Below are 25784 nucleotides of genomic sequence, written 5' to 3' on the forward strand. Positions count from 1 at the left end.
AATGCTCACCTTAAAATGGAATCAAACAAGAACACTAAGCAACTATTTTGAGTGAGTTTTTACTCCAAGTTTGCTGGTGTTAGCGCTGGGCTCATCTTCCAGTATAAAGTGCTTCGAGGCAGCTGCTGCTGTGATTTGGCATTAAATAAATAAATCAGACTGAATTGAATGTTGATGCTGGATCATTATTACATCTGCTAAGCATTAGTCCTAACATGCATGCTTGCTTCTGAGCGGACCTGGGTGTGTGTGGCCCGGTTCAGTCCAGTCTCCTGATCAGTCATGTAGAGGAAAGTGAACTGTGAGCGGCGCCTGCGTGACCTCGCTGAGTGAGAACATAGCGGAGAAGATCTATACCCGCTGGCGCTGCCACCGGCCTCTTTGTTCTCCTGTGTTTGCTGACTGGGGGGGGGGGGGGGGGGGGGGGGGGGGGGGGGCTCACACGGCGCTGCGCTCACCACGGCTACACGGCAGTGAGTGTAAATGACACACACACACACTGAGATGTGTGTTTGCAGACACATTTCTTACCAGTTGCACACAAAAACAGCAAAAGCCATTACAGCTTGTCCCCTCTGCTCAGAGCATTGTATTAAAGCTCACTATATCTTTTTCCTAACAAGGCATCTGAGCCGGGAGAGTCGCCCGTCTGTGCCGGGACACTGCAGGCTGAGATGTTGCGCCCTTTTGCCACAAAAGAAAACAGCAACAGCAGCGTTATATACAGCTCACCTTTGTTTGCACTGTAATGGCTGATTGATGCAACGACTCACCTCTAAGGCAGTTGTTCTCATTTCTCATTTTGCTTTTGCATGTTTGTCCTGTTGTAATTTATCTCTTGTTTTCTTACTTCTACATGGACTGAAGTGTAAAACTTCATTTTCACCTATAAAAGCGTGAACGATAAAACAAGAACGACAAACATCAGCAAGTGCTTTTCTTCCTTGAAGAATAAATCTTCCTCGTGGATTTCTTTAGAATTTGGTACTTTGTACACAATAAGTTATCGCGCATGATCAGCGCTTAAAAACCTCGCCTTTGTGTCTGCGGGTCACTGAAGAGAAGCTGCTCAATCATCTGTAGCTTTCCAGCATTTGAAGATAAAACCATCGTCATCTGCTGTAATTGTTTGCTCCTCCAGGCAGACACAATAACATCCTTCAGGAAGTGTGACTAACCCAAACACAGGTGTATCACAGCACCAGGTGCTCGTGGTCCTCTCGTACCAGCAGCAGTGGTGCGGTGTTTCTGACAGTATCAGATCTTATCTCGAGGAGAGAGATGAGAGCGATAGGTCTTATCTGCAGTGATGCCCACAGATGAAGCCAAAGTAAGATGCTGTCCGCTCACACTGCTTTCAGGCCCGATGCGGGGTCCTTTTTTTGGGCTACACATTGCCTGGAAAAAACAAACCATTCAGACTTTGTTTGAAGTGTGCTACTAGTTAAGTCTCTCTAGAGTGCTGTTGCCTAATGGGTAAGGTTTCCACTGCTCACCTGCGCTGCACAAAGTGCATGTGGGACAGGTGTGTGATGGGAAAACAGGTGGGAGCGAGTTGGGCAGCGTATGTGCTTGTTTGTGTCAAAATGACTTGGCTAAAGCAGAAATCCAGTGTAAAAAGACTGCACAGTAACAGCTGTGGATCAGACTGAACCTTTGCACGACTGAAGTCAAACACTTTCAGAATGAAAACAGATTCTTTGTAACAGCATCTGCAGGGTTTTTGTTGGTTTTGAGCAAACTGTGCAATTTCCTCACATTCAGGAGCTTTTAGTATTAATCACTGGTTACCTCAAGGACACAGGACAGTAAGTTATTATTTTTCTGACTGTTGTTACTAAATGTGCGATCATTTCCTCTCTTGCTAACCAGATGAATTCTGTTCTTTCTTTATGAGCTCATCTTTCTCCTTTTGCTCTTTTAATTGGAACATATTTTAATTGCCTCTTTTTTCCTGCCAGTCTTCATGCTGTATGTTTCCACTTTTAAACAAATGAAGCGAGTGTGGGAGAACAAACAGAAAAATCACAAGAAAAATGCATGAATTCAATTAGTTCAGGTAATTTGAGAGCAGTCTTCTTAAGGCTGATTGATGAAGAGTGATGATGATGACAATAATGATGCTGATCCATGCGATCAGTTTTATAAAAAATGCTTCCTTCTCAGCCGGTCTGTTACTTTCACAGAGAGCCGTGTTTTAAAGAAGCTATAGAAGCAAAATCTTCATTTTTTTTCTCCTTTTTTGTCCAATCAGTTGTAACAGCAGAGCTTATGTTATCTCTTTTTTTAATTATACTCCAACAGCTTCTCTGTAGCCTCTCAGCACCGTCTGTGGACCTCGTCTGCGTTTTCACAGCGTGCTTCATGCAACAGTTCAAATCGAGTTAATCCTCTTTCTTTCCTGTTTAAAAAAAAGAGTGACAGGTAGCAGTGGCTTTGCTCCTGTCGAGTTTTGGTGCGTTACAAACACTAAAATTCTGGCCTTACGTTTGTTTAATGAGGCAAAGCTACGGTGCGTGTGTCTGCGTGTCACACCTGTCATCCACGCTCGTCTCTGGAGACGAAAGGAGAACCGGACGAGGAGACGAGGTAATAAAGTAAAAGCAAAGTCCTCGTGCACTGACGCTCAAGTCACTTACATTTTAGACTGTGCTGTTATTGTTTCAGTGTCAGAGTCCTGCTGCACTAATTAAACTCTGAGTGTGAGTTACACACACACACACACACACAAAGTGTTTGTCTCGGACTGTTTAGAAAAGTCGAGTACTTGCAAGCAACAGAGCAATCCCCTCATTTTCTCCTTATTAAGCACTAATTGAGAGAACGAGTGAGAAGGGAAATGAAAATGAGAGCGACGTGATGAGGACGCCACGGAATAATAGGAGAGAGAGAGGGAGAGCGAGCATTAATGTGTATTAATCAGTGGTCTGGGTAATAGTGATCTGTATTTTTGGAGCCAATCTAATTTCAGTCTAATAGGGATTGTGATGTGTCTGTTAGCGTCTCGATGTCTTTCTGTCATCCTGCCTCTTTCCTATAAACACACAAAGCTGTGCTAAAGAAACACTGCAGAACTCATTGATTCATTGATTGAACATTAATGACCTCGTGATTGTTTGCTACATAAAAAAAATATTGCATTAATCAGATCAGAGGAGTTGCAGTTTCTAACGTGCAGGAAACCTTTGCTACTGCTGGAAGGCTTTTCTGACAATTTGCTGGTGTTTTCCCCAGATTCCCGACTTTCAGAGGCCAGCTCAAACACCTGCTTATTTCACTCTTACTTTAGAGGAGAGTGGTGGCCACTGTGTCGTAGATATTGTCATCCAATTGTCATATTTCTCTTCTCCCTCCTGGCAAAAATACATTTAAGTTAAACTTTGAAAACTGCAGAGGGAGATTGATTGCCTTTAGAGTCTTGAGAGAGCTTCAGGTTTTGACAGAGTGAGACAGAGCCGGATATCTGTGTGTTTCAGGCTGTCTTGTGAGTGCAGGTTGTTGCCATCAGAATGAGTGACAGACCGCCGGTGAACGGCTCTGTCGCTGTCCGTTGTCACTGGCTTCCTGATCCAAAGTGACGGCACTGACTTTGACAGACAGCGCTCAGCAAAAGGATGCCAGAGTCGAGAGTTGACATTTTGTGGCTCTTTTACCTTTTCTTGTAAGCTGACCTTCATTGCTGTGCATCTGGTTTGGGTTTTTCCCCCTTTAATGGTTGTTTCAGGAATAAGGTGTTCAGAGTAACTAATACAAAGAAGTTACATCAAGTCAGGACCAATTTGAAAATGTACAAAGGAAAGTTTGACCTGATTTGAAGTTTGGCTGATCCAGTGACCCAAACAGATGCAGAAAAGGCCGCTCAGTTACCAAATTACACTGCGTTTGATGTCAGCGCCATCCTCATGTGAACAAAGAACCACATCATAGCTCTTTAAAACAACTCAGAGGCAATGCAGGAAAAAAGCGTAAAATAGCATGAGTAAGTCTGAGCAAATTTCCTGCACATATTTAAGTATTAATGGCTCATTAAAATATTAAAGTCTCAGCTTAAAAAAGTCTGTTTTTATAGTGTGAAAAGATCTGGGGGGTGGGGGGGTTATATCTGACTCTCCCCCGGCTTCACCTAAACCTCAATATTTACTGAAACTCAGTTTTCTCCTGCCAAAACTTTAAGTGAACCTTTGTCGCATCACGTAACTCATAAAACATAAACCAGGGACAAATGTACACGCTGGAACTTTAGTAGTCGGTACCAATGCAGTTTTACACAGTTTTAAACACCCAGTTTGACACCAAAGTTAAAAAAGGATTGTCTCCTGAACTTCTTAAAGGAATTTAAGTACATGCAAATGTCTTGACCTGTGGACTACAGCTGATTTCACAAATCTGTTTAAATAAAACCCTAAAACAACCAGCAACGTGTGTTTTAGGATAACAGTCCAAAGCACACGACTTTACTGCCTTTGTTATCAGTGATTGTAGTCACCATCTTTCCCCGTGCTCACTGGCGTGCTTCTTCTTCTTCTTCTTCTTCAGCGTATCAGGATAGACAACAGCACACTTGTAGACGCGCTGCCTGCGTCAGTTTCAGCAGCAGCTGAAGTTTTGCATTGAGTGTATTACTATATCAGATCAGAAGATGTTTTCACTGTGAACTGGAAACAGTAACATATTTCATGTTGGACTTGAAAGACTTTTGGTCCAGAAGTCCTGAAAATAGATTCAGGGTCAGGTTATGTAAACTAAGCTGGTCTGTAAAGACTAAACAGCGAGGAGCCCACGTTTCTAATCTAAAGCCACAAGATTTAATTACATTTTGTTTTACAAGTCTTGATTAAGAAATAAAGCCTGTATTTTCACACATACCCAAGGACAGCCGTAAGTTTCTCCCTGACTTCCACTTCCTCGCTCCAATCTGGAAGTCACTATCAAAGATCATTGAGCCATGCATCTCAATGAGGGGCAGATTGATTGGTCGGAGCGGAGCGGAGGCAGGGTTCGATCTTTGCCCCGAGGTCCCGAGAAAGGAAATATGGTCACAGGGACGCAGTAGCACAGCTAGCCGGTCCACTCTCCATCAATGAGATGATTGGACACATATATGCTGGGCCACACCCGCAGCTGATGGAACAATTGTGACTAATGGAGAAGATGAGAGAGAGAAAGAACGAGAGGGGGAGGCGGGGGAGTTGGGAGTCTGTGCGCTGATTGACCCGTGGTCAGAGAGGTGATGTCCATTGATCTGCAGAGCAGGAGGAAAGGGTTTTGGCCTGAGGTGCTTCAGAATGAGTCTATTTGGGGTTCAGGATTGCTGTCCATTCCCACCAGGAGCTTTTTCATCATCTGACTCTCTGCGACTTACAGCTGCTGTCTGCTGTTGTTCACGTTATGCACATTGCACTACAAAGGCCAAAGGCCAATCAATGCGCTACAAGAGGTTGATACAGATCTTATTAGTCAATGAATGATCATTAGCGGTCTAACGAGGCATTGATTTGTGCAGGGGCCAAAGGTCGCCGTGGTTGTGGCGAGTGTCTTTAATACATTAAACACAATTGATTGCAGAGTAGGAGGGATATTTTGAAGGATGCTGGAATTAGATTGGACAGTGAGAAATCTGAGGTCAAGCCAGGAGAGGAAGCGTAGGTGCCTTCCAAGCCGCCGAATGCGGTTAGGATTGAGCACGAGGCCGAGCAGCACATTTGTCTCGCAGGTATTACCGCTGCAGCGATTCTGCAATTAATAAAAAGCAGATATGCAGAAGCACTAAGTCAAAGGCAACTGGACTTGCTGTTTCAAAGGCTGCTGCTACAGCCTTTGAAAGCTGAGGAAATGACTTTGCTCATAGCAGATGTGTTACTACAGGGCCTATTATGTTGCTCATTAAATACCCAACCTCTCAATAGGCCATTATTTCCCCAATAAAAAACAAACGGCGGCCTGCATACTTTCCCTTCCCCCTCCCTCTGTCTCAGAGGTTTGCTCTACCTCACAAAAAGCCCTGACTAATATCCTGCATGTGATGCTTTTAAATAGGAAGCAGGCCGCGGGATAGGGAGGGGTACAGGTGTGGCAGGAGCCAATGGCTTTTATAGCCCTCCGTCTCCTCTGAAAGTGTGCCAAGGACCTGCCTGCACAACCCACCGCTGCAGCGCTCGCCGCCAAGCGTTAACTTTTCTGCCCCCGCCGATCCCTACGTGCCTACTGGTTATATAGAGCCTGTGCTTGTTACAGCTTTATAGAGGGATTTCTGATGTGCTTAGAGAATTGTTTGATGATTGGGATAATGATGCCATTTGGAGTGAGTTGTCTCAGCACTCTATCGCCAGTGAACAGAGAGAAAAACAGACCCAGGCTGTGCAAAAAATAAATCAAATCAAATAAAAGCCTCAGTTTCTGCCCTGGACGCTTGCTCGTACGTCCGCTGCCATTCAAAGCCGTCCAATCCTGCTCACGTCAATCAGAATTACGCCACGTCTACAGGTTTGTCACCAGGGGGACGTTCGTCACCACGTCTCCCCCTGCAGAACAGCCGTTTCGTGCCCCAGCATAATGTCAGTGGGTGACATCCAGGCCTGATGCGATGTGGCATTCACTAAAGGTCACGTTAGGCATCGCCGCTTCATCTGCATCAGCAGAACTGGCAGCCGTCATATGGGCGTTGGCTTCGGCCATTACACAGGCCCTGGGGGAGGCTTGATGCTTTGAGGATTTGTCAGCAGGATTCTGATCCCGGGACACTCGAGCTCCAACAGACTCTGCCTCGTACAAGCCGTGGACGGCACGTTTGCTGTTAATAGTGGGGAGGCAGAGACGCGGCATGCCATGAGGCTGGGTTAGTTGTCAAAAAGAGGGGAAATCTGGGGTGAGCCGGAGACTGTTTTTAGCATGTTTGTCCATGCTCCTCCTGCGCTGTACACGTCTATAAACTACAAAACAGTAAGAAATAAATATCGTGCCTCTCTGATCCATGCATTTTGTTCTGTCACGAACAAGGCAACAAATCCAGCCAGATAAGCTCAAGTGGGCCTCTGTAAGTCAAGGGTGAAAACGGCAGCTGGACAAAGGCTAGACAGACAGGAAAGGAGGTCCTGAAGCGGCGAGACACAAAGACAGAAAAAGGAAACAATCAGAGACACGCAGACAGCGAATCCATTAGGAGATGGGCCAGTCAAACTCAGCACAGTCCAGTGAGAGAGGGCCAGTCCATCCCAGCCAGTTGCCCTAGTGAGGGAACAGTTAACAAGCCCCACAGGCAGGTTTTACAGCCCCTGTTGTGTGTGTCGGACCCCCCAGGCTGAAGACGAGCTGAGGCTGACTGATACTGACAGGGTTTATGTGGGCAGGGGCGGAGAGCAGCAGGGGGATGGAGACGTGTAAAAAGGTGCTCATGAACCAACGACTGTCACTTACAAGAACGCAGCACACACACACACACACACACGCACACACGCACGCACACACACACACACGCACACACACACGCACACACACACGCACGCACACACGCACGCACACACACACGCACACACACACGCACACACACATACACACACGCGCACACACGCACGCACGCACACGCACACACACACACACACACACACACACGCACACACTCATCTGTGCATCCAAACATTCTCGCTCCCTCACCATTAAATTTGATGTCTGTGTGGAGCAGAGGTGTAGGGTGTGGTGGGGGGGTGTAGTAAGATGAGGGGGGGGCTTATCCAAAAAGTAGACCAATAAAACACCTGAAAATCAAATCCCATTGCTCTTATCGCGGCGCCATTCACAGACGTTATCTGTGCAGGTAATGTGGTTATAAATTCAATTTCAGCCCACAGATTTCATTGTTTACTGATGCCTGCATGTTCCGGGCGGCAGAGCGCGGAAAGCTCGGGAACGCTCAATGCGTGTCGGGAAAAGTCATTTAGGCTTCCGCTAGGGGATGCAAAAAAGGCAGGGGTGTGTGTTTGGTGGGGGGGAGCTGTCACTCTCTCAAGGACACCTGACTCCACTTTCTATTTTCAACCCCATGTTTTATTTAGAGGCCATTTTGCCCCATTTGTTTCCTCATTATGGGGTCCCACAGCTCAACTGATGTCAGGGGACGACCACGGCTGATAGACAAGCCCGAGTATCGCTGGTCATTTGGACTCGGAGCCGGGCAAAGTGTTATAACAGGGTCCTGAAGGAAGTTCAGTCCCATAGTTACTCAGCACAAACTTGTTTGTAACCTTCTTTGCTAAAACAAACTGGGATCGCCACACGGTGTCATTTCCCCCTCGGCTGTGCCCAGATGGAAAATTAGGTGCGTCTTGCCTACGAGCCCTCCCCGTATGATTGATGGCTTTCAGGAGTAAATCACCTCATCTACTAGGTAAAATCTTGATATAGTGGAGCTGCTCGGGCTCCCAGCTGTCTGCTTATGGCAGTAATCCATCAGTGGGGCCCAATGGGCCGAGTGGCCCTCCTGGGTAATGTTCCTATTGACAGCCTATGGTGTCAACACACTGACAGCAGGGGGCCGTAGCACCGTGTTAAGGTGTGTGTGTGTGTGTTACCTGATTTTACTCTCACTACCGCTGCCTGTCTGTAGTAAAGACAGGTCCACTAAACACACAGAAACACACACAGGGCTCCAATCAGCTACTGAATGTCTGTCTAAAGTAACCAAGTAGCCAACATTTACTCGAGTATTCTGTTTTTAGGCACCTGTTCAACTTTCATCTGCCACATGTGCGACAGTTAAAGTGCACAGTGTATTTAAATGAGCTGCTGCTTACCTCTGATATTTTAGATGTTTCTGGATCATTAAGCAGATTTTAATAAATGAATCACTTCATGCTGTTGTGATTGTGTGTTCTGTTTTTGTGATGAATATTTATTCTTTTATGTTATGAAACAAAAGCATTTGCTGACATGTCGCTGTGCAATAAATAGTCTTTATGCAACACCTTACGTATAAAGTACCCAGAACACAAATTTAATGAAAATCATAAAACTGAAACTCAAAAGTAGAAAAATCCTTTATGTGATAAATTAAGTGGTGGATTCAACTTGTTCTTGTTCAGCCTCTCAAACCCTCTGAAGGAGGAAAATTAAATGCTCTTAAAAAAAAGAAGAAATGTCTCTTATGCGACTAATAAAATTTGTATCCATTGAAACTTAAGTGTTAAGTATTTGAGAGGGTAGTCTAACAGTCTGTGCTCAGTAAACAGGGTTTTCATGACTGTCACGACGCAGTTTTTCCATCAGCACCTCTAACTGTTAAACACCTCACGTTTGCAGGCAAAGTCAAAGGTCTGTATGACGCTCAGACCCCGGCGTGTCCAGTCTGCAAGGCCGTGCTGCGACCCGGAGAGCTGCAGGAGCACATGGAGCAGGAGTTAGCCAAACTCGCCCAGCTGCAGATCAGGTATCACGCTCACTCCCTGAGGATCCTCTGCTCTTCTCTTTCTTCTTACCACCGTCTAAAAAGTTTACACTACCTCCGTTTATCTGTTTGTCATTTTCTTGCTCTTGCTGTTCTCTTCAGCTTTAAGGTGATAATGAAAGTAGACAGATCCCTCTCTCTAGATGCCCCCCCCCCCCTTCAGTTTCCCCAGGTGGTAGCTCCCTTCTTCTCTGTCACCTGTGTGCAGTGTTTACAAGCCGCCTCATTGTTCCCTACATATTTCATATTATAGCCTCTGGCCTCAAGGCAACAACTCATAGAGCAGGCAGATAATGTTCTGTTAATGGCTGCTTTGGTCTAAAACATACGCATAGATCAGACACACACACACACACACACACACACACACACACACACACACACACACACACACACACACACACACACACACACACACACACATTACCTGCTGCTTAGAACAGAAGAATGATTTCTCCAATAAAGGCATTACACTCCAAATCTGCTTAACGACCGCTCCGTGGACAGTAATGGTTTCAAATTGAACTTGGCCCACGGGGACACCGTGTGTGTGTGTGTGTGTGTGTGTGTGTCTACAGTATCCGTGTGACAGACACAATGTGAGAAGGAGTAAAATGAGGTTACACACAGACTCGGATACAAATTCAGACAAGATAAGAGCAGAGGTTGTTTACCAGATGACATTTAAAAGACAATATTGTGTTTGTAGATTTTCTGGGAACATTGTGTTGTTGATTTATGCACAGTAAAAACAGGTTTAACATATGAGCTTCTGTGTTATTATGCTACTTTTTCCCGCAGTGCAACTCCGGTCCAGCACGACCACTTCATAAGGACGCCAAAGGTAGCTGTGATGTTTTCACCACATTCAGGAAGTTGGTCAGTAGCTGTCGTCCTGCCTTTGACTTTGATTCTTTCTTTTCCTTTTTTCGGGGTCCAGTCTCTTTCACTGTCCCTGCACATCAAGCGAGAGGGAAGTTCCCCCACCTCGCCCCCTCGACCGGCCGAGGAAGCGCACTCTGACCGATACCAGGTAGGATTTTAAAGAGTGCATTGTAATGAACATATTGTAAGGCATTGAAAAAACCCTTACAATTACCAGTTTATAAAATCCAACAGGGTCTCATCCCAGAGTGTCAAACGCTGCATCCTTGTGCCACTGACGTCACAAAAATATAAAGTTGTTTTTTTCCTTTTGCTGGTTTAGTTTCTAAGGATTGGGTTGAAATGCACGCATGTCTAAATGAGAAATACTCAGCCTGTTTGATCGTGATGCTGTGGGGCCTTTACAAGTATCCATCTGCGGCGGGTTAGAAGTGAGAGACTCATCTCTTGTGATCACAACACAGACGACAAAGAACAACTTGTGCATATATGTGAGAACGAAGGCAGCATTCGACCCTCAGAACGAGAACTAACAGCTTCATCTTATTGTACAATATATTCTACACGGCATATTCACAAAAAGCAGCAGACAGACATTCAAAAGATGTCACACAGTGATGTAAGCATGGAGAAGCACAGCGGCAGCGTTAAGATCACAGGGCACAAACATTACACGCACAAACAATTAAGTCTCTTTTTTCAGTGACAGCTTCCTCCAACAGCATCTTCTATTTTTATGGACAGTTTTTTCTTAGTATGAGTGCAGATGATGTTTTCTTCCTCTGTCTGTTGCAGACGTTTCTCCGCGTCCGGGCCAACAGACACACCAGATTAAACGGTACGTTGATCCACGTGGCGTGGACTGAATGTTGTGTTTCTGTGCCGCACACTCAGTTTGTGGTTCAGAGTCCAGACCAGGCGACTGTCACGTCGTAAAATTGAGAAAATGAAAGAGATATTTTGTTCACACTCGTCGTCCCCACCCTCACCAGTCATTCAGATATCACCTCTTTTCCCACACCATCTCAGCTGGCCTAGCGCCCCCACGAGCAGAGGACCTATTAACCTTTCAACTTTGACCTCTTGATATGTTAACAGTCGATGACCTCTGCTGGTGCAGGTGCTACGTCAAATCTGCCCCATTACGCCCCCACAGCGCAGGAGCCCACCTAGACTGCGCACAAGCTGGTAAGAAACACTGAGAAGCATTTTCTTCTTCCCCACAGTCACTGAGGCCGGATTCAACACACACATAACCAAGAAACATTTATTTTATTCATTTCTCCTTTTTCCTGTTTTATAAAAGACCCACCTCTGACACTTTCCACAGACAGGTTTTACTTTGAAAAATAACAACTAACACATGAGCTCATTAATCAGTCAGTATTAGATTTATTTAGTTGAATGGATATAATTATTTTCATGCTTGTAATCCTGGCCCTGCAGTGGCTAAGCCTGAAATAGCCTTTATTTAAGCTACTACTGACTTTTCAAGTGTCTCAAAAACTTTTCATAAAATGTGAAACACAGGCGTGATACATCCTTACGATACCAGACTTTAATATTTATTCCACCTGAGCTGCTTTTTTGAATAAAAATCTGAAAAACGTGTTTCCCAATGACACACTCATTTTATTATAAATCACAAAAACTGTTGCCTCAGGGTGCTTTACATTGTAAGATAAAGACCCCCTATGAGCAAGCACTTTGGTGACAGTGGGAAGGAAAAACTCCCTTTTAACAGGAAGAAAGCTCCGGCAGAACCAGGCTCAGGGAGGGGCGGGGCCATCTGCGGCGAGCGGGAGGGAAGGGAGACGCACGTACTCAGATATCTGACACAAAAATCCACAAACAGTGTTGTGTAAATGTTTCATGTAGGAACTATTTTCTCTGCCGTCTGCCCACTGAAGCGTGCGGGTAGTTGATGGCGTTTGCACTGTGCGTCATGGTAAAAGAAACAAATGAAGGTTTTGTAGATCTGGAGTAACCAGATCACGACTTCGCTGATGTCGAGTTTATTGAATGATTGTTTCTGGTTCTTTTCCAAGCACAGAAGCTTGTAACAGAAACTCAGCCCTGAACAGCTTCTAGCCATTTCTAAATAAATGAATAAATGCTAGCGCTCATGTAGCATTTTTGAAAGTAGTCTGACAGCATTTCTGCACTAATACAGAAACCTGCGCAGCGTCGCGGCGGCGGCTGACGCCACAGACTTCCTGCTCCCGTTATTATTCCCGCTGAGACTCTGCAGCTCTTAGCTGACTCTTCAAACTGCCACTACTGTCGAGGTCTGTTAGCCTTTACTGGGCCTTATAACCGGACAGCATAATGAGCTTCTAAATACACGTCAGGGAGGAAAAAGAAGAGAGTCGAAGGAGGAGGGGGGTCCTCTGTTGATTAATCAACCTCTCTCTCTCCCTCTCTCTCTTCCTCTGTCTTCGTTGTTTGATGAGCTCCTCCTCATCTATGACCGTCTCTTTAACCCTCATTATGTTTGCTGGGATTGCGGCACTCGGGTCACAGCCACCAGCTCTCCGTGCGTTCCCCTCGGGGGCCACTGTCATCCAGCAGGGAATTAGAGGGCCTTAAAACTTAATGTCCCCTTTTGCAATCTGCAGTCAGTCAGGGCACGGTTGAAGAGGAGGTTCAGTTGGTGTTCTGCCATGTTAACTTTCATATTTTTAGAGAGGAAAGCGGGGGAGGACGGTGGGATGACAGCACGGGGACGGGAGGGCCGCTTTGAATCCCGTACTGCAGCTTCTGTCCATGCGAAGCATCTGCCTGTCTCTGCTTTAAGGGCCTCGTGCATAAATGTGGCCAGCTTGTACATTTTGTGGAGTGAGCTCACACAGAAACAGAACTCAGTAGTTTTCAATGTTGCATCCGTATCTCCGACCTTTTAAATGTTGGAAGTTATTAGAAGTGGACTTGGTGGAACCAGTGAATGAGACGGTTTCCTCAAGCAGGTGAATTTAGATTTTAGAGGCACGTTTGAGCGTTTCCTCTGTCTACACAGGCGATCCTTGAGTCTGAACCATATCAACAATAATGACTTTTTGTTCCTTTAAGATTAAATTCAATACATGACACATAATTTCTAAAGGTGACGCTCTAATATTGAAAGGAAAAGAAAACTTAGCCCCATATTTATCACCTGCAACATTAAAGTTATGTAAATATTAGTGCATCACTGATAATGAACGCTTTCACTGGATTTATTAACCAAAACTAAAACATGTGAATGCAGAACTTTTACTTGTAATACTACCACACTGTGGTATTACTACTGAAGTAAAAGCTGTCGGTACCTCTTCCACCACTATTTGCTGTTTTCAATGTTTGCATGTGAAATATTGAGTGCAGGACGTTGGGAGCTTTAACCATTCATGCACTACTTTTAGCTGCTGACTCACAGTGTAGTCTTTGCATAATTTATCCCGTTATTTATCAGTATTTTTATCTTTTATTTAAATAAAAATATAATAATATAGAGATAATATATAGAGCTGTAAATATTAAGAAATCTCACCAACAAAAAGAAAATTCCCACTGGATATTTGTGCTTCTCTTTCTTTTGCTCTGGGCTCAGTGTGAACCTGTTTAAATGACCAGTGGTCGTATTAGTCTTCTTCACGCAGCTTGGTGACCTCCTATCACAGTTTAGAACAAACCCAAAAGTCAGCTCGGCTTCTTAAAATGGAATAGCGACTCAAACTCGTACGTTTTTGTGTATAGGAACAAATAAGTTATATCCCAGTTATTCATTACACATAATTCAATACTGTTACTAAAAATCGATGCGACTTGTTTGATGGTGTTGCCTGATTTAAACCCTAAAGGTCTCAAAGGAATCACAAGAAACTAATGCCTTGTCCCCTTTAACCATTATTTCATCATCATGAAATTTCCCCTTGTGGGACTAATAAAGGTATCTTATCTTATTAACAATATTTCTTTTGTCTCTTTTGTGTTCAGTCAGGATCGGAAAGCTGAAGAGGAGAAAACCAGAGGACGCACAGGTATGCTCTCCAAGCACAAGAAACAGATGCAAGTATTTGTTTCCCTGACATTTGTGTTGTAATCAGAGATGAATATATGTAACGTGTGACACGCTGACCTTGAACCCCGAGACGTTGTTGCCTGGCTTTGTTCATGTGGCACACGGATCACTGTCAGCTCGCTGTGTATCCATGTGAAAGCACCGCGAGCGCCGGTTCACGGCTGTGAGGCAGATATGTAGCTCGAGGCTATAGGAGGCATATGGGCGTGTTCGTCCAGACAGAGAACACGTGGACCCGATGTGTGTGTTTATGCACGTGTCTTTGTGTGTACATGTGTGTGCGCGGCGTTGTTTTCAGGAGGGGTCGGCAGACTTGTTGGCATTGGAGGACGACTGGAATGAGAGGAGAAGGATACAGATGGCATCTATAGGCTTTAAAGGTAAGTAAAATGTGTGTGTGTGTGTGTGCGCCATCGAGGTACCCATGTGTGTGATCTTGTTCAGTGGAGGGTGAATAATGTGACTGAGTGGCAGCTGAAAAAGCGCTGAACTTTTCAGTCCAGATTACGGCGGAGCAGGATGCCTGGAAGGTTGGCTTTCAAGTAACAGCTTCTTTGGCGTGAGAAGGCAGCTCTGACCTGGAAACTGACTGACAGGCGCAGTCGCAGCGCGGCAGATACATGGGCAACGTCGCATTGTTTTCATCACTAACGTGGCTGTTAACAATGATTCCCATTTGAATCTGTGTCACCAGGTGCAATGTTGGTGAGCACCACCTCTAAGGAGTGTCGAGACAGCGATGCAGACCTGGACGTAGACGGAGATGACACTCTGGAGTACGGCAGGGCACAGTATCCTTTTGTAGAGAACGCCAGCGTGCACACAAAACAACATGTTAATGTTTTGATGCGTTTACAGTAAAGTGGGGGGACTGGGATATACGCGCATATACGCGTATATGGAGAAAGTACTTCCTCGCACACTTTGTTGTATTTTTCTCCTGACTTTGCCTGCAGATACACAGACACAGATGTGATTCCCTGTTCGGGAGAAAGCTCCAAAGAGACGGCAGTGAAGTACGTGTCCGTGATGTGTGACGATCACTCAGTATTCATTTACATATTAGATAAATATGAACTAAATTCATTTCAAAGCTGTTTCAGTTTCAAATGCTTTCAGATGGTAAATATACTTTGGTTTGTTTTCAGCAGCAACAGCAGCAGCGTGCCGCCTGAATCCAGAGTAAACTTGGACTTTAATAAATGGTCAAATGATGGTGAGTTAGGAATAATGAGGCAGCTGAGCACAGTTCCTAAAACTATGGATGTAACTGTAATCTGCTCATTCATTTGTGTATCCAGGAAGTCCGTCTACAAGCGGTGGAGAGAAACAGGATGGCAGTGCAGCCGGTCTCACTCAAACCTGCAAAAACGCTGAGATAGAGATGTGAGTTTGTTAGATCTGTTACAGCTGAAGTGTTCCCTCCTGATATGCTGCAGTTTAACATTTAAAAGATTTATACACAAACTGAGAGACTGTTAAAGCCGGTCGCAGCCCAGGGAGTTTGTCCTTCCCGCTGTCGCCAAGTGCTTATTCATAGAAAGGTGTGATTGTTGGGTTTTCACCTTCCAACATAAAGCACATTGAAGCGACTGTTGTTGTGATTTGACGCCATATAAACAAATTTTAATGAAAAATTTAACTGGAAAAAGAAGTAAACAAAGAGTATTTGGCTTTTAATCCATTATGTCGTTAACCCTTTAATGCCCACTCTGTCATATACAGTAGAAAGCATTTCTGTGAGTTTATCAGGCTTCCACATCATCAGTGTGCAGTTATTTCATGGTTCAGGTTTTATAGGGTTAAAAAATGTCAGAAGGTTCGATAAACATGAATAAAAAACGATGTTTTAGAGGTTAAAGGTAAATAGTTTTTTCCCTGCTGCGGGCTAATGCTTCCCTGCACTCTGTACCAACATTTGTTAAACCCAAATTTCATAAATGGTTCAATTAATTAATGGTTTGTTTTTAGCAAGTTTGACACATTTTGTTCAAGCTGCCAACGAGCCCATGAACTGACTTTCAGTCAAAGTAAAATAATCCGTGTTGAGTATTTGATGGATTTTTGGTGTTGTGCTAAAAACTGATTTCCAATGTTTCTGTGTATTTTTTCTGTGTAATATCTTTACGTATGTTGGTAAATAGACTTCGGTGAACAGCGTTTACAAAGGGGTTATATATAGAATTAAAAAATTATCTGTTTTTCAAGTATCTTTACAACTCTGTGTTATTGTACTTTACATTATAACCAATCCGCTCCTTTATCCCCACTTAAAATATTTTTACAGAACTATTTTAATATTTGCTGCTGTCCTCTTGGCCAACTTACTCTTACAAAAGACATTTTTAATGTTAATGAGATTTTTTTAACTGCATAAATAAAGGTTATATAAAAGTCACTGCCAAAAGCTGATTGCACCTTCTAGCTTGTTACACAAATGTTGTTTGTGGCTCCAGATGACTTTATGTCATCCATGAGGGATGCATTTCACATATGTTTCACATATTATAGCCCAACAAGTTACTTATAGCAGTTTAAATACGAGCAATCAGTTTTTGGCAAATACCGGAAATCACTTTTGGCAGACGATCACTTTTTGGCACAACACCAGTAACTCTGGAGACATGAGAGGAAACATGGTCAGCAGCCATGTCCAAAGTTGTGCCTCTTCAAATTAAAGTTTGACTGTTCAGTCATGGAGGTAGGTTGATCCAGCTGTTGCTTATCCCAGCATGCACTTGGTGACATGCAGGCAAACATCCATCAGCCAACCAGAGGAAGCCATTCCTCTGTATCCTGATCCTCTGTATTTATGCCATACCTGTTCGGACTGCCTGCTCTAACCAGCACATAATACCATACTATATCAGTGTGATGATGTCATCAGTCAGGGTCTTAGCAGGTGATGCAGGCGTGTACACACGTTTCATCGCGCTGAATGCATTGCATCCCATCTGTTTGGCTGTACAGTATGTTTGCACATAGAGTCTATCCTGTAATTGTGCGCGTGTATGTCTATTTCTGTGAGGACGCTGACACCTAACCCCCGCCCCGCTGCCCATGATAAATGAGACAGCCAATGCAGGCAATGTGATTGCTGCTAAATTTCATGCTCAGTGTCCATGTTGGCCAGCGAATAATTTAATCTGTCTTCGATTTATAAATGACTCTCCAGTGTCTGCCTAACTCGTGTGTCCTCCCTCTCTCGTCCTCCTGTGTGTGTGTGTGTGTGTGTGTGTGTGCATGCGTGCGTGCGTGTGTGTGTGTGTGTGTGTGTGTGTGTGTGTGTGCGTGCATGCGTGCGTGCGTGCGTGTGTGTGTGTGTGCGCAGGCTCTCGGAGGACTCCACGCTGACAACATTAGATGCACTTAAGGCTCGGATACGGGACTTGGAGAAACAGCTGTCTAAAGGAGACAGGTTTAAATGTCTCATCTGCATGGTGAGTGTGAAGGCAAATTAAAGCAAAAGAGAAAAGAGCACAATTTCAAACTGTTGGTGTATGTTTGTTTCTTCATTAACATAATTAATACAGTAATATTTTTATGGAAAATGTTTTTGTCTGCGACTCCTCGTATGATCAGATCGTCAGACTGTACTGCAGATAACCTTAATACTGTTTGATACACACGACAAATATTACAGTTTGCATCTGATAAAGCTCTGCGATATTTATTCCTTTAAATACTGACTTATTTCACACGGAAAGAATCAAAACACTGAACAATTATTCACTCAAATATTTATTTAGCCCAAATGCACCACACACTGCTCTTCAAAGTCGACCCCAGTCTGTGAGAATTTATTTTTTTCTATTATTTTACATGTAAAAATGTAAGTGATTAATTATTGGAAATATATAATTAATTAGTAATGAACAGTTTTTTTGCATGGCTGTCTTATTTCTAAGTTAAATATTTTGTTGTGATTTAAATTTGAAAAAAAAAATCTGTTACAAAGTAAAATCTCACAGTGGGATAAATGAGAAATAATCCCAACAAACGATTCAAAAGTCGCTTCCTCGCAAAGCTCTGATTGTAGTTACATGTGGACACCTAGTGGCAGCTTTGTCGCACTGCAGGTAAACGTTGCTCACCTGTATTTTGCCTGTTTCTGTGTGCAGGACACCTACACAACACCGCTCACCTCCATCCAGTGCTGGCATGTTCACTGTGAGGAGTGTTGGCTTCGAACGCTGGTAAAAAGCTGAACATAAAAATGATGCAAAACATCCAGAACGAAGTAAAAGTCTGTAATAAAAGTCTCATCGTTCTTTTTCAAAGGGAGCAAAGAAGTTGTGTCCTCAGTGCAACACCATCACCTCACCTGGAGACCTGAGGCGAGTTTACCTGTGACTCACTTTCAGGGATTTCTTCTGTTTTGACCAATCAGGCTTGGACTTGTTAGGCAGCTGGCCTGTCATGCAAGCCCACCTTTCCCCTCTCCCATCCCTCTTCCTTTTCCTCCTTCTCACTCCTTTTCGGTCTTACCATCGTTGTTCTCCTAACAGCTACTAACTAACTGAGTGCGACCTCTGACCTGTACAATATCCGTGTTTCTACTGCATCGTCCAGCAGATCAGAAGAAACATCTAAAACCATCTGAGAGCTCAGGCACTGAGAAAAAAAATGCTTCGAGACTATTTATCGATTTTTAAAAAAAAATCTTTTGTTTCTGTTTTATGGAAAGATGATTGAACTGAATCGCAAAGCACATGTACATAATGTTGTGTATGTATGTTTGCAGTGGTGTGTGTATAGGATGTTGACTAGCAGACTGTATTTACTGTACAGAGTTTGTCTTTGCTTAGATCACTTATTCTTTGTTTAGCTCTTGTAGGTTGGAAACATTTACAGTAATAATCACCACATGGGGACTTGTTTTGTCTTTGTTATTGGCGTATTTCTTTGTATAGGATCACTCAAATCTAATTTTATCAACATTACTAAAATAAAATCTGTGTCTAAAGGCGGTTGTTTCCTGAAATCTTTTAACTGTGAACACCTAAAGAGTATCTGCTGCACCTGCCGCAGGTGTGGACCGTAGGCGTGAATGGGCGGCAAGCATTCCTGTGTTGGCGTTTGTTGACAGCCTTATGATGGCTCTGGGACGTGTGTGCGCCCTTTAAGAAGTGGGTCGCTGCGGGATTAGCCAGGCAGAGCCCATCGCAGCTCATCTGGAGTTGAAAGACTCTAAAGCCTGCTATTCTGAGCCTTTACTGCAAGGCCACTTAGGTTCAGCCACATCACACAGAGAGACGTAAAAGAGCAATGCGCCTCCGTCGTAGAGTGGAACAAGAGACGGCAGAGTGAGTCCAGTTTCTGCCGATGGACTGACATCTACGGGCAAAAATTAATGCACACGTGTTGAAGTGAGCGGGGTTGTGAAACAAAGTGTGCATGCAGTACACACACAGGACCAAGAAGGACCCGGCACACTCAGAAACAAAGATTCTTCATCCTCAACAAACACGAAGCAATAATTTTATATCAAATCAAACGTTTATTTATTCAAATAATTAATCATCAAGAAAAATATGCCTAGTATAAACTGAATGTACGCCAGTCAGGTAAATGTCATTTGATCAGATTCTAATAAAAATGAAACATTTATGTTAGACTTAGACGGCAGAGTGTTTTTCTCGAGTGCTCAAAACAAGTCAGCATGCCCCGACGTGATTGGTTAGTGAGCTGAAGGGAGGTGGTGATAATCCAGACTGACAGTCAGGTGCTTTGGTGAGTCGGTGTGACACACACACACACACACACACACACACACATTAAGAAGCCCGGCTGCAGAATCATCTGTTACTCCACGTCCCTCCGACACAGACGACACACACAGAGACGCTCTGACAAAAGGTAAGGTCAATAAAACTCGAAGAAAACGAGAGTAAAACATTAGAATAGAATAGAATAGAATAGAATAGCTCTTTATTGTCACTGTTACAAGAACAATGAAACACAGTTTGGCATCTCTCCGTTGTGCGTAATACACAATAACGTAAGTATCTAAAGCAGGGGTGCCCAATCCCAGTCCTCGAGAGCTACTGTCCTGCAGCTTTTAGATGCATCCCTACTCCAACACAGCTGAATCAAATGGTTTGATTGCCTCTTCAGCATGCCATCAAGTTTGGCAAATGCCTGATAACAAGCCATTCATTTGATTCAGGTGTGTCGGAACAAGGATCCATCTAAAAGCTGCAGGACGGTAGCTCTCGAGGACTGGGATTGGGCACCCCTGATCTAAAGAATAACACAGGCATTTACACAAGAAAGATGTGCACAAGTTATACATACACATGCGCACATACGGATACACCCATACATACAAACACACACACATATACACAAACACACATACATATACATATATACATATACCTACATGCACATACAGACACATTTATTAGAAAACAGCTCTGTTATATGAATATAGAGTGAAAAAGTGAAAATGTGTCAAACAGTCTGTGGTCCACCAAGAAAAAGTGACTGGGACAAATTCAGTGTCTGCTCTTTGAATTAGGAAGGAAAGGTGCAGAGTTAAAATGTTAATAAACGATAATAGATAAGCTGTTGTTATCTTTTCAGGAAATTAAATGATGAAAACTAACAGTGTTAATAGTGATAAACAGACCGTGGATTATCCTTACTGCTCATGTGTTCTCTCCAACATTAGATGCAGTTACCTCAGAAGTAACTATGTAACCATAGATGAGTGTTCCCATCAGCAGTCAGCTGTAACAGGTGTGCCAATGAAAGAGTGCTCGAACTGATAAATTCAGTCAAGGTGCCCGAGTAAACGTGCTGCTGGGGAAGATTTTTGTGTTATTAGGTAATTCTGTTAACGGGGATTCATCCGGTCTTTAGGTAAATGACTCACCTGTCCTGGACCTTGAGCGCCACCTGGCTCAGATCCAATTATCCCAGCTGACTGACCCCTCATGGCTTCATTAACAGGCATCCTTAGTGTTAACCTCAAGGCCTCTGGCTGCCTAACCAGTCAGCAATTAGGACATGGACGCATTTTGATGCTTTAATTAAGGACACAGAAATTTCCGAGTGTCAATTAATTCTTAGATTGCAACAGCAGTGATACGAGGAACAGCCTGCTTTTAACCCCACGGTGTGTAGAGAAGCTTGGATCAAAAGATTTAGCCTTACGGCACCTAAGACAAGCAAACAGGATAGCTGAGATCTTTGCCAGGAGCAGCAATTCACAGGAAAAAGGGAGATTATTAAGGTAAAGCACCTGAAAGACACCATAGCTCACCGCCTGTGAAATGTGTGGTTTGAACACTTTGTTGGGCTGTACAAATCTCTAATTCTAATCGATCCCTCTTCCCCCATCTGCGTCCGTCCGTGGCTCTTAGAACGATGTCGGGACCGAGGCCCGTGGTGCTGAGTGGCCCCTCTGGAGCAGGGAAGAGCACTCTGTTGAAGAGGCTGATGAAGGAGCACGAAGGAGTCTTTGGATTCAGCGTCTCACGTACGTTTTTGTGCCAACTGATGTTCGGCTTCCTTTGCAAAACGTCCTGTCTGAGGTGGAAGCAGCAGCCTAATTCTGCACCTGCCAGTAACGGCTGTAAAGTTGAGACTGATGTTTTTGCAATTCTTTCCCCGCAGACACAACGAGAAACCCTCGACCAGGAGAAGAAGATGGCAAAGGTACAACACTTATGAATGAAAGCCGGCTCATGTTTAGTGCTTTCACATTGTGTTAGGATCACATGAATCACAAAACATCAGCCCTGCATCTGGATTTAAGCTTGTAGAGCTGAGATAAAAGTGGATAAAAGTGGAGAATCTGACAAACAAGCTCCTTTTCATTTTGTTTCCTAGCCTCCCCCCACCCACTCCACTCCACACCCACAGCACTTCTTACTCCCAAGTGAACTGCAGGACTGGTTTGCCACCCTGTGAGGCTCCCTTGGTTTGGGGATAAAGCTCTCTCTGTGCCTTTTTTGTTTTCTCCATAGGACTGAACAAGCTCCCCATGCTTCTGGGGGCTACTTTACTGCCCGTAGCAGCCGTCTTATCCTCTGAGGACATAGAAATGTCAGCCTCATTTTCGTGTCCAAATGAATCAGAAACCACAGATGAAGGTGATCTCAGTGTGATTCCTGATCACAGTGTATTTTTTACCGCAGATGGATGGGGGTTACTTTCATCATCCTGGCACGTTGTCATTGGATTAATAGGAACTGGTCAAAAAATTGAAAATAATGTAAATATATATATTTTTTAAAAAGTACAATGACCTCAGGAAGACGAGACAGTTTACACTTTGGAGTAAAAAGCTTTTGAAAATAGCCCCCTGTGATGCCTCAGCAGTGATTCCCATTTCCACTCCCACACGTCTTTAGATCCACACTAGTGATCCCATTTCCTCTTTTTCCTGATAGGCAAGATGCGTCCAACCATTGGCAACATGCAGGAGAACAAAAGGTTATTTTTAAAATAATTTTAGAACATGTTGCATCCATTTTATTGCATTCTTTAGTCGAGGTCCAGACGTCCTTTAATCCAATATTGAGTGATGAACAGGTTTCCATCACAACTGCGTCCCATTTTAATAAATGAGGATTTTAACATGAGCAGAAATATCTGACACAGCGCACTTTGCCCTGTTTAAATCCACCGCGTCCTGTTCTCATGCTTATTATCTCGTTGTTTTACAGTGTTTCTCTCCAAACTGATACTTCAGTCTGACTCCTTCATGTTGTCATGCGAATGATTGCTTCCATCACTGTGACCATTAGCGGTCGACGTAGTAACGTGTTTGCCTGTGGGTCGGGTGTGGACAATCTAATGTTGCACTTAGAGGATGACAATCACAGCACAGTTTAAATTAGGCTCAGACACGCGTGATCAGCTATGACAGGCTGTTACACTGTGAATGCTTTGCTACACTGTAGTGAGCTCCTGCTTGATTTTGCTTTGATAGATTGTTTTCCACGCAGAGCTCGATTCATTCTACACGTTGCTCCCCACAGACTATCACTTCACAACGAGAGAGGCCATGCAGGAGGGCATCGACAAAGGAGAGTTCATTGAGCACGCTGAGTTTTCTGGCAACATGTATGGAACAAGGTAAATGGATATTTGTGAGATAATTCACGCACTTTTTAAAAGATTCATGAACACTATAACTTGCATGTATATTCTCAGAGGGGGGCTAACCCTGAGTTAACCCGCTCTCTGTAACACTGTCCGGTGCAAACCGCTCTGACGCGACAGCTTCTAATCTCGCGCGATTTCATTTGAACTGAACCGAGTTTATTTAAAAACAGAACTGATCAAACTTTGCTGAGAAAACATTTGCAGGGATGTGAAACTCGTTTTACGTCACGAGCCACACACAGTCTTTCTGCCAGAGAATTACCGACACGTTTAATCAATGAGATATCTTAATGTCAGAAAAAGAGCCACAGTTTCAACAGTATGTCAGAGTTTGACTACATGCTAAAGAAATGCAGCTGCAGTAAATGAAAGAAATCTGTCAGCACGTCTCGTTGGGCCTAAACTGGAGAAGAAAATGTCTAAAATTACAGAAATCTGTAATTGAATTATGCGAGCGTAGTATGAGTGGGGAGATCTTTATCAGTAGGAAAAGTTGTAACACTGAAGAAAATACAGTTAAAAGTCTGAAATCTTCTTTACATTTTCCAAAGTGATCCAGTGATTCTGCCTGAAGCTCCACACCCAGGATTTAGGGTTTGACTGATCATACCAAACGCATTTCTGCTGAAAATACAATAAGATATCAGTGTCACGCATACAGGCTGAACTTAATTCATTAGAAATGAAGACAGAGCCTTACATAAATGTCACACTGTGGGCTTCGTAACAAGGATCAAGCGGCTATATAATAGTCTGGTGACAGATGGAGCTTTAACCCCCATTAGGTCAAAAAGAGCAACGCTGCGGCTCAGCACCTTGTGTCACATTTAATCTCTTCCTCTTGTTCTGAAGATAACGCTCACTCACTGAGTCTGAGCAGCTTGGATCAGTGCAGCGATCCTCTTATCCTCTTACCAGTCACTTCATGTGAGAAGCACAAAATTACATTCAGTACCTGCTTGGATGTTTCTGCTCACGTGAATGGCACGGCTTATTTGAAAAGGACTCCTGTTTGTTCAGTAAGGCTTCTGTGGAAGACGTGCGAGCCAAAAACCTGATCTGCATCCTGGACGTGGATATCCAGGGGGTGAAGCGGATTAAAGAGACCGACCTGAACCCCATCTACATCTCCATCCAGCCTCCATCTATGGATGTTTTGGTAAATCCTTTTATTGTGATTAATCAACAGCATATATCGATTCTTTTCTTGCACTTTTAAGATGTATTATTTATTCATATTTGCACTTTGAGTGTGCTTTAAAAGTGTGACAAGACTTCACCTGATAGTAAGAAGCAGTGCCCAGTTACAGGTAGGTGCTCTGTTGTGATCGTTCTGTCGTCTCTCTCAGGAAAAACGTCTGAGGGACAGGCAGACGGAATCAGAGGAGAGTTTACAGAAACGTCTGGAAGCGGCACGCGTCGACATGGAGCTCAGTGAGTTTCCCATCATTTCCGGTGGAACGTGATCCCGAATGTAAAGCCAATTATTGCAATTTGATTTCATTTCTAGGTAAGGAGCCCGGAGTGTTTGATGCTGTGATCATCAACGATGACTTAGAAAAGGCCTACGAGGAGTTAAAAGAAATCCTGGATGAAGTAAGTAAAAGCATAAAGTCTCTTTGCTCCTTTTACTTTATGAAATACTCATCAGATGATTGGTTGAAGTATTTGTCACCTCTCTCTCTCTCCACAGGAAATTAAAAAAGTTCAGGAGGCCAAATCATAATAAGGAAATAATCAGGCAGTCTTTCAGCAGGTGGACAGGAACACTTTCATGTGTCTTTGACTGGAACAGCTCCATCGTCACTGGAACACGTGAAATAAGAAAAGCTCTTCCTTACGCTCAGCTGCGTCCAGCTGCAGTTCAGACACACAGATGGAAACGAAGAGCTCTGGACTGACGTGTCTCACATGTCCTTTGTGTTAGATTTAGTGAAAGCAGTGGCTGATATTAGGTGTGTAGTCCTACTTCATAGATTTCTGACATTTGGCTCAGCGAATAAAACGCCAAATCCAGCGCTACGTTTGGTCTTCACAGGCTGGCGCAGATCTGCTTTAGCTCCACATCTAGAAAGTGTTCAGATACTATGACTTCTACCTGAAGTAGAAATAAATTCAGTCTTAGTCGAGTCTATTATCAGGATGGACTCATGCACATGAACGACAGAGCATCTGAAAATCACTGTTTGTGGTAGATTTAATCTAAAATGTGTGTTAGAGCTGAAATGTACGTGTGTTGTACTGAAACGAGACAGAATAAAGAGTTTTAGGACAATGACTGAG

General features: G+C 43.7%; 2 protein-coding genes across 5 annotated transcripts in view; both read left to right on the top strand.

Annotated features, from left to right (window-relative positions):
* The window catches only part of rnf220b (ring finger protein 220b), a 28157-nt gene extending 8830 nt beyond the window's left edge, over positions 1–19327 (top strand). The window contains exons 3-16 of one of the 3 annotated variants that reach the window (XM_063466685.1): positions 9292–9418; positions 10238–10280; positions 10377–10469; positions 11117–11159; positions 11420–11509; positions 14297–14340; positions 14680–14761; positions 15076–15172; positions 15338–15397; positions 15530–15597; positions 15683–15767; positions 17713–17821; positions 18503–18577; positions 18663–19327. In XM_063466685.1, the coding sequence (XP_063322755.1) occupies positions 9292–9418; positions 10238–10280; positions 10377–10469; positions 11117–11159; positions 11420–11509; positions 14297–14340; positions 14680–14761; positions 15076–15172; positions 15338–15397; positions 15530–15597; positions 15683–15767; positions 17713–17821; positions 18503–18577; positions 18663–18734 (1088 nt within the window). In that variant the 3' untranslated portion in view covers positions 18735–19327. The remainder of the gene's footprint in view (positions 1–9291; positions 9419–10237; positions 10281–10376; positions 10470–11116; positions 11160–11419; positions 11510–14296; positions 14341–14679; positions 14762–15075; positions 15173–15337; positions 15398–15529; positions 15598–15682; positions 15768–17712; positions 17822–18502; positions 18578–18662) is intronic. The other 2 variants (XM_063466686.1, XM_063466687.1) reach the window with 2 other exon arrangements.
* A 782-nt stretch (positions 19328–20109) lies between these two features.
* Positions 20110–25779, top strand: guk1b (guanylate kinase 1b). Of its 2 annotated transcripts, XM_063466033.1 has the most exons (9): positions 20110–20240; positions 21752–21867; positions 22005–22046; positions 22358–22483; positions 23375–23471; positions 24522–24660; positions 24851–24935; positions 25012–25097; positions 25195–25779. In XM_063466033.1, the coding sequence occupies exons 2-9, from the start codon at positions 21756–21758 to the stop codon at positions 25225–25227; spliced, it is 720 nt and encodes a 239-aa protein (XP_063322103.1). In that variant the 5' UTR covers positions 20110–20240; positions 21752–21755; the 3' UTR covers positions 25228–25779. The 2 variants fall into 2 exon arrangements, with proteins under 2 accessions (XP_063322103.1, XP_063322104.1); XM_063466034.1 differs by lacking the exon at positions 22358–22483.
* Positions 25780–25784: the final 5 nt, after the last annotated feature.

This window comes from Pelmatolapia mariae, linkage group LG23 (assembly GCF_036321145.2).
Source record: "Pelmatolapia mariae isolate MD_Pm_ZW linkage group LG23, Pm_UMD_F_2, whole genome shotgun sequence".
In the NCBI taxonomy this organism is placed as follows: Eukaryota; Metazoa; Chordata; class Actinopteri; order Cichliformes; family Cichlidae; genus Pelmatolapia; species Pelmatolapia mariae.

What these genes read in the sequence shown, in the direction of transcription:
- guk1b (XM_063466033.1), top strand. Translation starts at nt 21,756, where the DNA reads ATGTCGGGACCGAGGCCCGTGGTGCTGAGTGGCCCCTCTGGAGCAGGG. An exon ending in CTTTGGATTCAGCGTCTCAC is followed by an intron (nt 21,868 to 22,004) that starts GTACGTTTTTGT and finishes CTTTCCCCGCAG; the next exon opens with ACACAACGAGAAACCCTCGA. An exon ending in AGGAGAAGAAGATGGCAAAG is followed by an intron (nt 22,047 to 22,357) that starts GTACAACACTTA and finishes TTTTCTCCATAG; the next exon opens with GACTGAACAAGCTCCCCATG.